Here is a 16,956-nt window from a genome sequence, read left to right as displayed (position 1 = left end):
ATTTAGGTTATTCTTGATAGAAAGTGACATTGAGCCTACCATGTTTCATTTGCTAGATTGCGAACAACTTCCGTCCCTTGCCATCTTGTCTGACTGAGATATCAGCATCGGCATCTAACATCGGCATCTAACATCACCGCTATAACCACACGATGCCATCCTACGAAATATTGCGAAAACGGTGCTTCAAAAAGTATATCTCCTTCAGCACTGACCCATTCCCCTCCTCTTGGCAGCTTAACCGCAGCCGCCACGCCACGGCGCATCTCGGAACTCTACATCCCACTACTTTTCCGACAACGGGGCCTCCAAAATTCCGAACATCCCCATCACGCAATTCTGGAGGTGTTTTTCTAAATTCAGGGGCATCTCAAGGCATCTTATCTCCAGGTATCAATTGCCCTGCTGTGCTAGACGGTCAGCCTAGACGAGACGCCTTCGGGATGGGACCCGGGGGGATCATCAGTATTTACCGGGATCGCATATATTTATCCCGATCAGATGATGAGTAAGAGGAAGAGGAGGAAGAAGTTGGGGTAACAGTAACACTGCCCAGATTTGGGATTACGACGTCTGAGAGGGGTCGTCGATCGTCTAGACCAAGTTGTCCTATCATTTTATGTTTTGCTTACGCCTCGATATAAGTTGCATTGCGGACGTTGAGCCGACGTTGGGCTACACAGTATCAGACATTTCCAGAAGCCTCTGCCCCAAGAGCAATTATCTATCGTCTTCAGCTCTCACTTGTCTTTCCAGATTCAGGCATTACCTGTCTTATCGGTGAGTTATCAGTGGGCACGGCCACGGAATCGGCTTCCGATGACCGTCGGCCGGACCCCGATTGTCTCTGAAGGGGCCTGAACCGTGGCCCATTCCCCGCAAAACGCCATCGCGACAGTTAGACACACAGTGAAGGACAATGGTGATAACTCGGCATCTCGGTCTCGACGCTTACGCTTACGCCGATTATGGCTGCATACAGTCAAAATTGCCGTCTGATACATGCTGTTTTGCGGGGGATCAGAGTACATAACTGAACACAGGCGCCTGTGGCTGCTATCGTAAATCCTGTTGTATATAAGGTCTTTGTCCATCCCTTTCCTCCCAGCTCTTCTTTTTTCCCCTTCGCAATGGCTTCATCCTCTAATCGAAACATCTTCTCCAAGAATAAAACTCCCATCGCCGTCGCCGCCGCCCTAGTATCAGCTGCTGCAGTAATCACTTCCATCTACCGTTCAGTAACCACCTCCAAGATGTCTCACAACCTCCACCCCAGCCTCAAGAACGGCATCACCAAGGGTTCTACCAACTTCTCTGGTGGCAAGCTTCGCTGCAAGTGCTCCTCCAACCCTGTCGAGGTCACCCTCAGCGGCCAGGTCGCTCACAACCACGCCTGCGGATGCTCCAAGTGCTGGAAGCCCGAGGGTGCTCTCTTCTCCGTCGTCGCTGTCATCCCCCGCGACCAGCTCCAGGTCACTGCCAACGGTGACAAGCTCACTATTGTTGATAAGAGCGCTGCTATTCAGCGAAACGCCTGCCGTGACTGCGGTGTCCACCTGTTTGGTCGCATTGAGAACGATCACCCCTTCAAGGGTCTCGACTTTGTCCACGTTGAGCTCTCTGATGAGAAGGGCTGGCAAGAGCCCCAGTTCGCCGCCTTTGTCTCCTCCATCATCGAGCAGGGCTTCCCTGCCGACAAGGCCAACGAGGTTCGACAGCAGTTCAAGGATCTTGGCCTCGAGTCCTATGATGCTCTGTCTCCCCCTCTGATGGACGCCATCGCCTCTTGGACCGCCGCCAAGTCCAAGATCTAAGGACTTCAATTTCATATATGCCCCAACACTTGGGGCCCATGTTACAAAAGTTTTGAGAAATGGTTAGCGGGGTGTTGAGGTCCGGCGGTTGTTGTTTCAATAAGAATGTATAGGTAGTCTCTGGGACAGAACGACATGAACGGAGTTGGGTGTGCAGTTGAATAGGATGACACGAGGAATGTGCGCCTACGAATGATATGAAAGGAAGAGATGCTCAAAGATAGCTCTATCAATCCAAATTCATGACTTGACGAATCTTTATATAACCATTGTGTAATTGTGATGTGAGCATGCTGAGTACACTAGTACAGACCTCACGCTGGTCATCAACTACAATTTGCTGATATCAGCACGTGATAAATCACATAATCTGATCGGTTTGTTTGCCATGCAGCGAGAAGTGCATATGAATTGCACTCAACTATTCCTGCATCTCCATCACGGCCTTGAAGATCATCAATGAAAGACCTCTGATGCATAGAATGGCAACAGTGACGATGAATTTCCGAGGTCTCCGCAGTTACAATGCTCCTTGTGATATTATGTTCGACTGCAAGGTCAATATTGAGACAAGAATCACAAATCTTTGATTTTAGAAGCTGGAACAGACACCTTTTCAAATAGAAGAGCAACTTCTTCAGGCCCTGTCACTCTTCTGTGCCGACCTTGTGCCTGAAATGACATTAACTATGCGAGATAATGACCAATATTCACTCATGAGGTGGCGAGTTCTCAGCGTTGACGGTGTTGTAGAGACCGAAAAACGTACGTACTGTGACGACGTTGCAGGGCACGAGAATGAGACGAGTTGATAGTCTTCTCTGACAAATCAGCCTCGGGGATAGCACGTTATCAGACTGCTTGTTCGTTCAACCGTCAAAATACACAGAGACTGGCTGGCCACCAAAACTGTAGAACAGCAACAGAAGACAATTCAGAGTCTAGACCTCAGTCTATCTCACTTGCGTACTCCTTCATGAATCTGGCGATTGAGGCTGGTTCACAGACAAATGAATGCGTCACCTCAACGATAACTCACTAACTCATGCGGAACGGGACGGGACGACAAACTCAAGCTAGTCTAGCTTTCAACGTGTTTCTACAGAAGCGGGGATATCTTCTGTTTCTCTATGGCAACGCTCTTGTGTGGCATTCCAGTCAATGAGGGGAAAGCAGTGGTGGCTCAGCCTAGAGTGCGGCTGATGACCAGATCTGGGCAGCTTCAACAGCTGAGACAGAACTAGGTTCTAGTCATGGCTGAAATATGGTTATGGGATTCGGTCATAGTGAGTAAAAGAGATGTGATGAGACTACAAACGGATGATTCTCCATCGTGTAAGTTGTGAAATGGCTTATCACATACTCGAAGCCCGGAGGAAAACCGCCGCGAGAAACAAGAAACCCAACTCTGAAAGTTGATATGGAGGGGTCTCCCCTTCTGAGAACATTTAATTCCTCTCCTTCACCATCTCAATCAACCTCCAGAGTTCATAGTAGGTCGTAAATTTCATATCCCTAAACTTCGCTGAGGTATTAGTCAACGTTTGCCCAAGATGGGTTTCTACAGCGTGTGCAAGTCGTTCATCGTCTACACCGTCACCTTCTTCTCACTTCCACTTCACGAGCATATCGGAGGTGACTCTGAACAGCCTGTTCTATATTTCGAAAATGGCCAAATCTCGCAAAATTATCCAAAGTTCCCAGCACCAATGGCCCCGATTCACCAGACGAAGACTTTATTTGCAAGTATCCCGAGCTTGGAAATGACTGGAAGTCATGTTCTACTCCAGAGAACCGTCACTGCTGGTTGAAGAGCTCAGATGGACACAATTTCAGCATTCATACTGACTATGAGACTATGTATCCGCCTGGAGTGCTTCGAGAGGTACACAATCACTCACATTATTCACCCCTTTTCAGTCAACAGCAAGGTTACCCAAATGCAGATCCTTTGCTAACAAGATGTAGGAGATAGGAGTAAGGATCTTGAGCTTGGTATAGAAATGTAAAGGATACACCACACGCTGGAGACAGATTTAGCTGGTGGGCTTTCGGCGAGCGACCTCTTTGGCTCGACTTCTCGAACCCAACCATCACCCTGATAGAGGAAAGAAAAGAATGGCCTGACGATTATGTGATTGTTCCAGCAGAGAACAGAGACGGTTGGGTCTATCTTGTCATCACGGCTCCATCGCTTGATCGTATTGGCACCAACAAGACCTTCAGGTCTCTTGCACATCCGGTAAGTTTGTACCTGCGCAACTGTAATTGTACTGATATTCAATAGCTACATCTACACGGGCACGACTTTGCCCTGCTCGCCCAAGGCACAAACTCTTCGCAGATAAATGACCCAAACAACCCCGTCACTCTCAAATTCGACAATCCACCTCGACGTGACGTTGCACTGATACCAGCCGGAGTTTACCTTGTAGTTGCCTTCAAGGCTGACAACCCTGGCTCTTAGCTGTTCCACTGCCATATTGCCTGGCACGCTTCAAGTGGTTTGGCACTACAGACCATGGAGCGTGAAGAGGATCTGAGGAAGATGATGACTCCTGAGAAGTTGAAGCAGGTCAATGATGGTTGTAAGAAGTGGAAAGATTGGTATGGCGACCGGAAGAATCACTGGAACCCTGTTGGTATATTCCAGGACGATTCTGGCGTTTGACCTCGGGGAATTATGTTTGGTTTAGCACTGCTAGTATGAATCAATTTCGTATAAGTCTCCAAACTCTTCTAGTGACGCAGAATGTCTTAGTCCGGATCTAGGTTTGAGTGCTCGAGACGTTTGGTGCAGCCATGAGTATATTATAGGGATGTTGAATATCTTCTTTGATGCAGGTATTATTGAGCCTGAAAGGGCGTTGCTGTTTGTAAAGAGCATAAGGCGTCCACTGAGTGACTTATCAAGATGTTTGAAATCATTCAACTTGTGACAAACAGACTAGAAGGAAGCCTGATTCAGATTTCACCTGGCCTCAATGCATCCTCTTAATCAGGTTATATCGGCCATCGATTTCAAATAATAGCTGAATGAGCTTCACTGAATTGTGAACCACTACAATAAAAGTTTTCTAATCAAAGAACCCTTGTTAAGTTGTTATCCATTTGTCCTTTGGTCACAGCGAATCTCATCCTATAAGATGGAGCAAATTTCTCATGCCAGGAGTCCCTCAAGCATATCCATACTCATTTTCCTCTACACACACCAATCTACTAGTCACCATGTCTAGCGAATATCGTCTTTACAGTAGCCGCCCAGCCTGGTGCTCGCCGTGTACCACCCAAGTTTTCATCACAATCTCGACCCCCGATCTAGACAGAGACTTTCAATGGACACTCTCTGCTTACGATACAGTTGCTCATCTCTGGCAAAACTTCGACGTTATTCGAGCTCACCGCGGCAACTTTTGCAGGATATATCGACATTCAAATAACCCACGTATGCTTCCGTCCTACGTCGCCTGGGGAAAACTTTGTACAGTAAACGCAGAGTGGTTTGAGAGTCTCGTGAATATGACTTGTATCTCGCCGTTCTGGAGCCTGGCAGAGGGCGAGATGCGTAATGATAGTAAGGATTTCGTATATGGGATTTTAGATATCCTCAAGGCACACGAGGTTATTGACGAGACGAGGATCGTCGGAGTGAAGAGGAGGCTGAGCCGATATATCGGGCCTTTTGGTGTTTGATATATATGGCTCTGTGAGTTATCCTTCTTTGATATAAATAGGCAAAAATACTGAATCTTCTGTGTTCCTGGAATTGGAATTGGAATAAGGCTAGCACTATCTTTCTGCCCAGATGCCGTTCCCTCAATAAAGTTGGGAAGTTTCTTACTCTTGAAGCTTGTTCAGGGCACGAATGGTTTCCTCGGTGGGCGTCTCAGGATTGGGTACAGCTAGCCTATATCACTCATGGTCAGAGTTTCTGCTAATATTCTGTACTTACAGATATAGATAAAACACGTAGCCTCTCAGGACATACTTTGTTGATGTACATATCATATCCAAACATCGTTACAAGAAAGACCCCACGTCGTTTTCCAGTTCGTCTGAACCACTTGCCAATAATTTCCTCGCAGTCGTTATAGTAGTTCTTATGTGGTTGGCTGGTATTCGGATGCTGACAGACTCTTGAACTTACTCAGCACTATCCCAGAACGCTACACATGCCTCGTAAGAATGGTCAAGGAACGCAAATATTTCATCTCAACTAGGGATAGCTCTGCATGTTGGACGGGTTAAGCCTATGGTGCCCAAGCCCGTGTGAGAGACGAGAAGGCCATTCTTGCCAAGGGGGCATCGAGGGGCAGCCTTAGCTGATGTGATGATAAGAATTCGAGTAGCCTGAAGATTGGATTTATTTATTCTGTTGAACTGGGAATCTGGCATGAAATTCGTAGTTGCTGACTCCAAAATCGACTTTCGTATGATCCAATTTCACGGTGTTTTCGTGCATCTTCAGGTAGATTGGACTTGACAATGAATATATGAAATAGTAACAGTCTCTCAGGTCTTATCTCCGAATCAACTACATCATACAACAGACTCTCTCAAAAGTTTCCGAACGGACAAACTTGCATATAAGTACTACATATCTTGGCACTCTTACACCCAAGGTTCTGACACTTGGTATCTGAACCAATCAGACCTCGCAGTTTCCGAGCAAACCAATAGGAAGTGCAGATAACGATGACGATCTCGTCAGCGGAGTAGTCCGCGGGGTGGCAGGGCACGCTCAGTACGTAGTCCTTCTAGTAGCGCCCCCAACCCGCTGGCCCAGCAAGAATATTCCTGGCTTATAAGCTCCAGGGGCACGTTCGACGACGCCAAAATGCCATCTCCGCTTAAATCGACAACCAAGCAGATCCAAAAGTTTCCGAGCAGACAAATCAACTCCGTCTCTTCCTTTCTTCCTTGTTAGATTGTTTCGTAGAATGGCTCGAAAGGGAAAATCCAAGGTCAAATCAGGTTGTAAAACATGCAAGTGAGTACTCGACAGGAGAGAGAGAGAGAGAGAGAGGGAAGCAGAGGTTAATGACTTAGATTGAGAAAAGTCAAATGTGACGAAGGCCGTCCAGCCTGTCAGAGATGCCTATCGACAGGTCGAGCATGCGACGGATACGGAATCTGGGGCGGAGGATCACACGCTCTTACACAATATTCCCAGTCCCAGTCACGCCCCAAGTTCACCCTTGGCCCTCCCCTAGAGACAACCCTCGTCTTCTCTCTAAACGCAAACGAGAGGCTCTACTTTGACTGGTTCAGGTGTCGCACTTCTACAAAGATCTCGGCCACCTTCTCTTCTGGCTTCTGGAACACCCTCGTCTTCCAGGCTGGATCTAGAGAACCCGCCGTGCTACATGCCCTCCTTGCGCTCAGCTCGGCGCACAAGAAGGGTGTTGTGACATTGGACATACATAGAAACTCGCCCACCTCGCACATGAGCCAACAGGAGCAGTTTACGCTGCAGCAGTACGTCAAGGCCATTGCACATCTGCAGCCACACTTCAACGCCAAAGATAAGGAATCGTGCCGTGTGGCGCTCATCACTTGTGTTGTCTTTGTCTGCTTGGAGTTCTTCCGGGGCCACTTCGCCACGGCGCAGCTTCACCTGAAGAATGGGCTTGACATTCTTTGGCAGATGCAGGGTCTTCCCGAGGCTAATTCGGGCATCTTGGCATTGAAACCCTGTCACGAATCAACCGATGCTTGGATAGTGGAGGCCCTGTCCAGGCTCCATATGCAGGTTGAGCTCTTCACACTGTTGTACCACCATTCATGTGTTATTCTACAGCCAGCTCACAGCCCCGACAAGAGTTTCCTTGAATCTTTCGCTAATCTCAACGATGCTTGGAAAGGGCTGGAGCTTGTTTACAACCAGATATTCCACCTTACTCACCGAGCTCGTCAACAGACAATAGCAGCAACAGAGCATATAGCCCAGCAGCTCGTCAAGACAAGGCTCGCCCAATGGCATGGCATGTTTCAAGATTTTATGAAAGCGCGACCTGGTGGCTCAAATATATCCTTGCAAAAGGCATACCAGATTCTGAGGATACACTACGCCATGACAAACGTTATGTCTGAGACTTGCATATGCAATAACGAGACCATATACGACACCTGTACCGACAAGTTCATTTTACTCATCAAAGAACTTACAAAGCTATGGGAACTGTCGCTTCATTATGAACTGGAGGACGAGATGCCCCTCTACATCATGACGACTTGCATGCCCAGGTCCATCATCGACATGGGCTGGATACCGCCACTTTACTTCACAGCAGTCAAATGTCGCGTTCATCGCATCCGAGCTGAAGCAATCAAGCTTCTCAGGACAAGTCCTCACCGGGAAGGCATCTGGGATGCGCATATCGCAGCATGTGTCGCCAAAAAGGTGGTCGAGTTGGAAGAAGGGGACTTTTACGGCGGCGTTGACCTGGGGGATGACTTTCAGCTGAACACCCCAATGCGTGATCTGGATTATCAGGTGCCATTATTACCAGAGTTGCGCAGAATGAGTGAAGTTGAGGCCGAGCTCTCGGGTGCCCCCATGGACAAAATCTTGCTTTACTGTAAGCGGGAGCAAGAGGGAGTCAACAGAAGGACTCTCATTTCAGAGTACAACGTGAGCGAACAAGCTTGGAGCGACGTATGAGAACGATCGATGGAATAATGAGGTTATTGAATGAAGATATCAACGCGATTTGCAAGTTACATTCACAATAAATTGCCTATTTACAAGTTCATGTTCTGCTTGGTCGAGGTGGAGGTGACATCCCACATTAAACGATAAGATAAGCCCCGTCTCCGTTTCCGTTTCCGAGTCGGCGCCCGGAGTTTCAAAGTAAACAATTGACTAAACGCGGCCGCGGGGCAGGCACTCACCGTCAAGCACCTTGATAGCACAACCCTTCCTCTACTACCCCCTCTCTTCCAGCTATTCCTTACCTTGATTTTTCTCCTCCTCTTGGAGAGTGATAGTCATGGACTCTGAATCTGTCGTCGCTCAAGTCCAGCGCAAGATCGAGCTGCAAGCACCCGAGGATCTCTCATATCTCATCGCCAATGTCCGTCGCGCAGCCGCAGAACGTCTCAACGAAGCATTTCCCGTGGTAGAGAGTAATGATGGAGAGGATGAATTGCGAAATCAGATAGAAAAGCTCGTAAACGAGGTACTATCCTTTGTCCAGTCTATTTTATGACACAAGGCTAACAAGCAACCAGTACATCGACAAGACATTCTCCCTAGCCTCTCCAAATCTTTCAATAAACGGCCTCCCCGTATCTCCAGACTCTTTCCTCTCCGAATCAAACGTCGAGCCCGATACCATTTACGAACCCTTTGACACGCGCAAACGTCGGCGTGTCGCAGATTTAATCACACAAGAAGAAAAGCTTCTCGAGGATGTTGCAGCGTTGAAACGCTCAGTACCCGCTACAACGGCCGAAGCGCAAGCAGAGCAATTACGCGATGGCTTAAAGCGCGACGACGATATGCTGGAAGCGCGAAAACAACAGATCATAGCAGAGGCCGCTGAAGTGGATCTAAATGTCCAACCACTGGAGAGACAAGATGGCGTGGAGAAAGGATTCCGAAGAGCTGTCGAAGGTCTGGGAAGATTGAAGCGCGATATGCCTGCCGTGGTGGCCAAGATGGAGAGAGCGCGCGTGGCCGGCGAGTATGTCGTTACGCAGGGACGATAAAAGACATCCCTTGTCTTTATTGCATATATACCCAGGGCGGCGATCAGTGTATTACGAACAAGGAGTTGGGGCGCATGGGGTTGGATTGGATTAATCGGCAATATCACTTCCTATGCTACAACACAAATCTCGAGTCCGCGTCTATTGTTGAGAATTATTGCAACCATAGTCAGGAGCCTCAGGCGGCCGGCATCTAACATAATTTTAGGCACACACGAAATAAAACGTCCACATGAGCATGTTCATACACCGAGCAGAACAAGAAGGGGGTTGGAAGAATTCTTTTTGTGCTCCCTACAAACGTCACGCTCCGCCATACACTCCTCCCACGCGTTTTTACCATATATATATATATATCTTTGCTCAGATATCCTCTCAAACCCCATTTGTTGAAAAAAAAGCATGGTAAACGAGAGAAAATATGTGGTCTATATTAAGACGTAGCAAACCCGCCCGTCTATCTTTCTTCCATATCCTTCACCTTGGTACATATACTCTTCTTTAAGCGGCAGCAGGGGCAGAGGCAGGAGCAGTCTGGGTAGCATCAGCACCCTCGGCAGCTGGAGCAGCCTCGGGAGCCTTTGCGGGCTCCTCAATCTCAGATCCCTTATTCTCGATGACGTTGGCATCCTGCTTCTTCTCCCACCAGGCGGGACGAGCCCATTCAGGGTCGTGCCAAGGACCAGCATCGCTGTTCTCACAGCCAGCTTCGCACACACACTCGCCACCGAACTGCTTGGGGAGGTTCTCGGCGGGGATCTGCTTGAGGAGCTCACTCTTGTATCCAGAGCCGAGAATGTTGATCTTGGAGACGGTGACGGGGTCGAGCCAGCCCTTGACAACACTCCAGACGGTGGAGAAACCCCAGGGGGCGTTAATCATGTACAACTTGCCGAGGCGCTCGGGGTAGTAGTTCTGGGAGATGACAGAGGCCTGTCGGACGTAGGAGTAGACCTGGGGCACTTTGGTGATGGAAACACCCTTGAGGTCCATGATGGTGCAGCATGTCTCAAGGAGGTGGCCGGCCTTGCGGGAGCAGGCAGGAAGACGGGGATCGGCGACGCGCTCGTACTCGACAGCGAGGTTCAGGAGCATGCGATCAGCGCTGGTGATCTTGTACATGGCGGTCAGATCAATGCCTCCAAGGGTCTCGATGTAGATGGGTCGTCCATCCTGTATGAGGAGAAAAAAAACATTAGTCAACATATGTTCTCATGATAGCTCTCGCTCGTCATCACCGGCTTGCCATACCTTGTCGGTCTTGTGGTAGAACTGAGTGTAGTACTTTCCGATCTCAGCCTTCTCGGGGTAGTCCCAGATAGGCACAGTCTCGTCAAGCTTAACCTCCTTTCGCCATTTCTCAGTATCCAAGAACCTATAGTGGCGGTCAGCCCCCTGTCGCTACCAGCACAATTTCTCGTTCCACCGCCATCAGATGGGAAGGAAGGGTAGAAGAGTCTTACATGGCTTTGGCGGCCTCGACATCGAACTTGCGCGCTCGGAGGAATCGAAGCTGTAGACAAGGGCGTTGTCAGTATTTGCTGTGTCGCGTTACATGGCCCTTTTTGTCCAGGGTCTAGCAAGCTTGGGTAGCTAGGTTAAGGTATATCTCGTACCAGCGTCAAGGTGTCCAATCGATCAGTGCAACCTTCGGACTCGAGCATCATGCGGAACTGGTGAAGCTTGGCGATCTGGTCCTCTGTGAGGTAGCCGGCGTGGCCATCCTGCTTCTCAGGGCCCTTGATGGGGAAATCATAGTTGTCGTACTTGGGGTTCAGATCCATGGTGATAGACGTTGTATGGTGGGGGTTAGAGAAAGAGGGGAGAAAGCAGAAGAAGAAGAGGAAAAAGAGTCCGCGGGGATAGAGGACAGCGGAGGTTATGAATTAAAATAGGCCAAGAATGACGCCAAGAGGTTGATGAAGAGTTCAGGTCAAGGGGGCCTCCTCTGAATTTAAAGTCGTCCTGTCCTGTCGGTGTTGAGATGAGAAGCGTAGCGTAGCGTAATTAACCGTCTCTGGGCTTGTCTGGTCTCCCCTAGAGATGGATCTCCCTCCCTAAGCTACGGTGGCTAGTGGGACTTCGTCATGGGTGTCCAAGTCCACTCCAAGATGCCTCCCGAAGCGGTCTAGCATACCCACATTCCGTTGAGGAGTATCACGTGGTCTCTCACATGCAGATAATTCGATGATCCAAGTAGGTTATCTTATCACTGAGTTGGTCCCTTATCTTATCTTATCTTATCATCGGGCCCGCTCCCGATGTCAATGTCTTTGTTAGTACCAGTAGAACTTCTCTTGATTCGACATTGGTTCATTCTCAGTACTTTGAAAGAGTCAACCCACCATAAATTCACCTTTAATGGCATAATAGTCGTCACATCATGAGGAATTCCTCCCAGCGAATCACCCTCAATGTCGCCCGCCTCTTTCACACCTCAGTCGCCGGGCCACGGTTGAGGCCTCATCGACAATTCCATCTCACCTCTTTGGCTAGCTTCCCTCGAAAGCGAAGCTTCTTCACCTCGAATCCCTACCTGTCTCAAGTCGACGACGGTTCCCGTTCCGCTTCTGAGATCTCCAAGGAAGAGAAAGGTCCTGCTTCTTCAAAGAGGAAGCCAACTCGATCGAATACGGCCAAGAATTCATTACGTCGAGTTGCCATCATTGCCCAGCAGCCCAAACGAGGCGCAACAGCACCAGGAAGTCCCAGCGATGAACCCTCCAATGTAGTCAGCGCGACCTGCGTCGCAGAATCATTCAAGATGCCTGTAGTTCTCGAGATTCTCTCATCGCATGGTTTTGACATTGACCCGGATGGCACGGGATTCGACGCAAACGAGGTGGTCCATGCTAGAGGTGTAAATGGTGGAGACATCTTTGTCTTTCCGTCTGGCACAATCGTAACATGGTCGCTGCCTCCAGATGTCGTTACCAGGCAGATCATGCGTGCTGCCGAAGAAGCGCACTCCATTGAAAGTCGGGAGTTTGAGGATCTCGAATTCACAACCGATACAAACCGAGAAGCAAGTGTGCTTAAGGGCGATGTTATCGTTCTGGGTACTCGCAAGGAGCACAAGGAGGCTGACAAGCTAGATACTACTCTAGCAAAGGTGGCTTTCTCGTCGGGTCTGGCTCGAAGCACAAAACTTGCTGTTCTCGAAACGGCTTTGACGTCGTACTTTGAAAGCACACGCAACATCCCCGCACTACTTTCACAAGGTGCTGGTGTACCTCTCGGTCGAAAGTTCATCCTACAAAAAACAGGCGAACTCCTCAGTCTGCGTGCTCGTCTCAACCATTACTCTGAGCTCACCGACTCATTACCAGATATCTTCTGGGACACCAGCTCCGATCTTGGTCTAGAAGGTTACTACGAACAAGTTGGTCGTGCACTCGATGTAAATGTGCGTATCCGCGCATTGAACCAGAAGATGGACTACGCCGCCGAAATTGCGAGTGTTCTGCGCGAGATGTCCAGTGAGCAACATGGCACTCGCCTAGAATGGATCATCATCGTGCTCATTGCCGTCGAGGTGATCTTTGAGTTACGTCGCATTGTCCTTGAGATGCTCCAGGAACGACAAGAACGGAAGCTTGCGGCTGAACTGGCAAAGCCTACAGTGCCACCACCAGCATAGATCACCACCAGCCTGGATGTAGATCTCTAGAACTTTCTGTACGACCGAATGCAAAAACTACATGTATAACTTCTTTTTTTTTGGGAATAGGTTGAGGATACGACATGTGCCTCCAGGACTGGCTTGATAGATACCCCTCAGCTCAATAGAATTGACAAACAACTCTATACATTTCTTTTGCCCCTGTTGTTGTCATCTTTTTCCATATCATAGATGAGGAAAACATACTCACTCAATCCAGAACCCTTGACATGTTTTACTGGCACAAAAGAAAGTCCATAACGCAAACATATCAATGCAACAGTGTACCTTGTCTTCGTCTGCATACACGCGCCAATTCGGCGTCTTGGATTACACAACCAGGAGTTTCCACCCCCAGCTCAACAAATCGATGGAAAAGTCCACCAATTCCTAGTTCTTCCTTGTAATGACTAAAAGATATTTCTCTCGTCCCTTTTTCCCCTGGCTGAGTCAAAAAACCAACTCCTCAGAAAAACTTAGTTAATAAAAACAATCGCGAATCCACCCTCTAAACGCCTCCCCTGAACCCCTTTCTCGCTCCTCTGGTGCCCTAAGTCTGCCTTGATGATATCATATCTGACCCCTTCCGCTTCGCGTCTCTCGTTTCCAAAAGATACACATGGTGTCGATTATTACAATGGCTTCTGCTGCATGCCTGGGATCGGTGGGACAGGAACAGGAGTCACCTTGTGGGGAGGTGGTGGTCCTGGCGTCCCACTCATACTCGATCGCTGAGAATTGGGAGTCGGAGGCTTTTGCTGAGAAGCAATACTTGCTCGCGCAGCTGCAAGTCGGCTGGGATCCATAGTCCCTCCTTGGCCAAAACCAGGAGTGCCAGGCTGAGTGATCTTGTCAGCGAACATAGTAGATCGCTCTTGAGCCGCAACCCTGGCTTTCGCTTGTTCGAGAATCCGCTGCTGTTGCGCTTCAGGGATAACGGTGTGATATCCTGTAAGTCCAGGGTTCTGAGCAGGCGTTCCGTGTTGAGGGGGGTTGCTCGGGTACCTGTTCATTTGATTGCCCACAGCCTGGTTCGGCGTACCGTATCGTGGAGGCTGCTGCACATTAGGCGAGGCACTGTAGGCCTGTCTATTAACCTGAGGAGACATCGTGCGCTGCGGCACAGCTTGACCGTTAGTGTAAGCCCCAAAGTTGGGCTGTGAGGGTGTAGCGGCTTGTTGTTGTGGATAGCCTGGTTGGAAAGCGAACCGCGCATTAGGAGTTCCTTGCTGAGCCTGCATCTGTCCAAACTGAGGTCTTGGCTGAGAAGCATACTGAGGCATGTTTTGGTGGCCATAAGGAGTTTGAGCTTTAGCAACTTGTGTGGCATATTGAGCAGGATAACCGTTGGGTCGAGAATACTGATTAGGTTGAGGAGGTCTAGGTTGGGCGGGCATAGGTCGTGGTGCAGGTGTGAAACCGGGCGTAGGCCCAGGTCGGTAGTATTGCTGTTGTTGCATAGAGGGGGTTCGTTGAGGGGTTGCGTACTGGGTCTGGGGAGTATGATGCCCATAAGAAACTCCCGACACACTGGGTGTACGTTGAGGCGGCGGCCGGGCATTAGCCTGAGCAGCTTGTTGCTGAGCTCTCAACCGAGCCTGAACGCCCGCCTCATCCTCCTCCATAACTCCCTTGTACTTGTCAGTTTGGACTTGAACCTTGGTGCTGATGAGAAGATCCTCCAATTGGTCTCCATTCAGCTTGGCGACAGCATATGGCGGTAGTGTCTTGATGATCAGAGCAAGCTGTGCCTTGAGCATCTCATATGTGGCTTGCTCGCCTTCTGAAGGAGTAGGTCCGGGAGTGGCCAGCATATCGCCATTAACCGGGTCGCTTGACGAGCGGTTTTGCGAGTTGGGAAGGTTGAGGTTTCGGATGCGTTGGTAAGAAGACAGAGTCTCAATCATGTCGCTGACTTCTTCCAAAATCTCATCGACTTCCTTCTCCTCATCCGCCCGTTTTGTGCCCAGAGCCTCTTCGAGTGACGGATCAACAACGGATTCATCCCAATTATCAATCGCTTCTTGGATAGCCTTCTCGTCGATGTCCATAGCCTCATCCATCTCCGCCTTTTCGTCACTGTCGGCACTACTATAATATTCGACCTCAATCATGTTCTGAAAAGATCGGTGGCCCGATTGCTGCCACCACATACGACCCGCAACACTCGACGGCACAACCGCTCCTGAATCATCCTTGCAAGGTGCGAAGCTAGAAAAGGCGCCTCGGAAAAGCGATTCCATCTCGTGCAGCTCAAGTTCAGTGGTTGAGGGTCGCTTTCCCGCTAGACTTTGCGCACGTTCTCGTTGCTTGGTGATGGTTTGCGACGAAGGAGTCGCGTTGCTGTAGTCGAGGTAACATCCAGCAGTCAATTGGGTTGTGAAGTAAGACGCATTTCGGAACTTGGAAGTATCTGTCAGTTCTGGTCGATAAAAATCCAGCACGTTGCCCTTAGCTTGCGTCTTAGGCTGCTTGGGTGGCTGCAGAGGCGGCAGGTTCTTTGGCGACGAAAACAAATCTCCAAGAGTCTGTGTTCGCTCATGGGGCGTTGTCGGCATAACATGAGTTAATGACATTCCGTGGGGTAAGGGCATATCACGCAGTTTGGCTTCATCGGAAATTGGGAGACTCGAGAACAGCCTTCTTTCCTGGGGTGCATATGCAACAAGGGACAGTACCAACTCTCCCTTCTGAGGAGATGGTGGAAGTTTTGCCTCGATTGCAAGAGGGTCGGCCGAAGTTTTCGGGTAAGCTTTTTCTCGTCGAAGAAGTTGCATGGCCTTTTCCTTAAAGTCCGAGATTTGCGTTCTCAATTCCTCGTTGGTCGCTTGCTTTTCATCATCGGCTGGCTTTGTCTTGATATCCTTGAGAGCGGCTTGAAGTGCAGAGACCAGGTCATTAGCCACTTGGTCTAGATCCTCGTAAGCATTCGCGGCAGCCTTCTCAGAGATGGTAGTTAGATCGGTCGACTTTTGACGCTTGGCTCGGTGTTCGTCTTGCTCATCATCAGAGGACTCGGGCAAGAGGCAGTTGAGGATGGAGGGACCGATGTCGTAGCTATTGGTGATGGGTTAGTGGATCTGAGGGAGAAGTCATTCGCGACAGAGTTGCGATGCGATGAAAAAGAAGTGGTAATAAAAAAAGCAGGCATACCTGCTCAGAACTCCAACGAAAGATTTTATCACGTCGCGTTGGTCCTTTTTGGGCTGTCCATTGGTAATGGCAGGTTTTTGCTCTTCGGAGGCATTGTCTTCATCGCGGTCTTCCATTTCTTCCGTCTCGCGTTTTCGCTTTCCCGGAGCGACAGGTTGCGCTTTGTCGAGGCTGGGAGATTCTGAGGTGCCGTTGGCGTGGATGGCCGTGGGCTGGGCCATGGTCGGCGTGGTCATGATGGCTTCAAAAAAGAGCCTTGGATGGTTTTGGTTCCGTCGTCGGGGCGTTGGCCGCGCCTCGTCGCGATACGCGGTAGTTGCAGTGGTAATCAGTCAGTGGTTCCTGTTAGCAGCAGTTGGAGCTGGAATGACAGCGGTAGTGGATGGCAGAAATGGGTTATGGGTATGGGGGCCCAGGTCCTCCTCAGTCGCTGGTGCAACACCAGGTAAATAATAAGTCAATACTCTGTAGCTTTAGTAGGTATCGATTCAACAGCGGTTGGAGAAGCGCAAACGATTCGATTCCATCGAGTAAACCCACGACACAATCGTACAGTCAATCGATGTAACAGGAAGTAATCGAGTCGTAAATTACGCGACAAACACGTCTCAAAGC

The 16,956-nt window shown here is 49.4% G+C and overlaps 8 protein-coding genes across 8 annotated transcripts; 6 read left to right on the top strand and 2 right to left on the bottom strand.

Annotated features, from left to right (window-relative positions):
- Positions 1-1,130: 1,130 nt before the first annotated feature.
- FMAN_10539 (putative Putative glutathione-dependent formaldehyde-activating enzyme) lies at positions 1,131-1,814 on the top strand (the record flags this gene model as incomplete). The annotated part of the gene is made up of 1 exon (XM_041823992.1): positions 1,131-1,814. The coding sequence occupies one exon, from the start codon at positions 1,131-1,133 to the stop codon at positions 1,812-1,814; it is 684 nt and encodes a 227-aa protein (XP_041689517.1).
- Positions 1,815-3,367: 1,553 nt separating this feature from the next.
- On the top strand, positions 3,368-4,485 carry FMAN_10540 (uncharacterized protein; the record flags this gene model as incomplete). The annotated part of the gene is made up of 6 exons (XM_041823991.1): positions 3,368-3,449; positions 3,512-3,699; positions 3,783-3,791; positions 3,826-4,056; positions 4,102-4,215; positions 4,282-4,485. 6 exons carry the CDS (start codon positions 3,368-3,370, stop codon positions 4,483-4,485), a joined length of 828 nt encoding a protein of 275 aa, XP_041689516.1.
- A 557-nt stretch (positions 4,486-5,042) lies between these two features.
- FMAN_10541 (uncharacterized protein) lies at positions 5,043-5,507 on the top strand (the record flags this gene model as incomplete). The annotated part of the gene is made up of 1 exon (XM_041823990.1): positions 5,043-5,507. The coding sequence occupies one exon, from the start codon at positions 5,043-5,045 to the stop codon at positions 5,505-5,507; it is 465 nt and encodes a 154-aa protein (XP_041689515.1).
- Positions 5,508-6,754: 1,247 nt separating this feature from the next.
- On the top strand, positions 6,755-8,478 carry FMAN_10542 (uncharacterized protein; the record flags this gene model as incomplete). The annotated part of the gene is made up of 2 exons (XM_041823988.1): positions 6,755-6,804; positions 6,864-8,478. The coding sequence occupies 2 exons, from the start codon at positions 6,755-6,757 to the stop codon at positions 8,476-8,478; spliced, it is 1,665 nt and encodes a 554-aa protein (XP_041689514.1).
- A 328-nt stretch (positions 8,479-8,806) lies between these two features.
- On the top strand, positions 8,807-9,527 carry FMAN_10543 (uncharacterized protein; the record flags this gene model as incomplete). The annotated part of the gene is made up of 2 exons (XM_041823987.1): positions 8,807-8,995; positions 9,048-9,527. 2 exons carry the CDS (start codon positions 8,807-8,809, stop codon positions 9,525-9,527), a joined length of 669 nt encoding a protein of 222 aa, XP_041689513.1.
- Positions 9,528-10,028: 501 nt separating this feature from the next.
- On the bottom strand, positions 10,029-11,311 carry FMAN_10544 (putative phosphatidylinositol/phosphatidylcholine transfer protein SEC14; the record flags this gene model as incomplete). The annotated part of the gene is made up of 4 exons (XM_041823986.1): positions 10,029-10,700; positions 10,779-10,902; positions 10,991-11,040; positions 11,144-11,311. 4 exons carry the CDS (start codon positions 11,309-11,311, stop codon positions 10,029-10,031), a joined length of 1,014 nt encoding a protein of 337 aa, XP_041689512.1.
- A 599-nt stretch (positions 11,312-11,910) lies between these two features.
- Positions 11,911-13,167, top strand: FMAN_10545 (uncharacterized protein; the record flags this gene model as incomplete). Its single annotated transcript, XM_041823985.1, has 1 exon — positions 11,911-13,167. The coding sequence occupies one exon, from the start codon at positions 11,911-11,913 to the stop codon at positions 13,165-13,167; it is 1,257 nt and encodes a 418-aa protein (XP_041689511.1).
- A 653-nt stretch (positions 13,168-13,820) lies between these two features.
- On the bottom strand, positions 13,821-16,577 carry FMAN_10546 (uncharacterized protein; the record flags this gene model as incomplete). Its single annotated transcript, XM_041823984.1, has 2 exons — positions 13,821-16,245; positions 16,342-16,577. The coding sequence occupies 2 exons, from the start codon at positions 16,575-16,577 to the stop codon at positions 13,821-13,823; spliced, it is 2,661 nt and encodes an 886-aa protein (XP_041689510.1).
- Positions 16,578-16,956: the final 379 nt, after the last annotated feature.

This window comes from Fusarium mangiferae (genome assembly GCF_900044065.1).
Source record: "Fusarium mangiferae strain MRC7560 genome assembly, contig: FMAN_scaffold016, whole genome shotgun sequence".
Taxonomy (NCBI): Eukaryota; Fungi; Ascomycota; class Sordariomycetes; order Hypocreales; family Nectriaceae; genus Fusarium; species Fusarium mangiferae.
The sequence above is the reverse complement of the archived record's forward strand: the minus strand, read 5'-3'. Positions and strand labels throughout refer to the sequence as shown.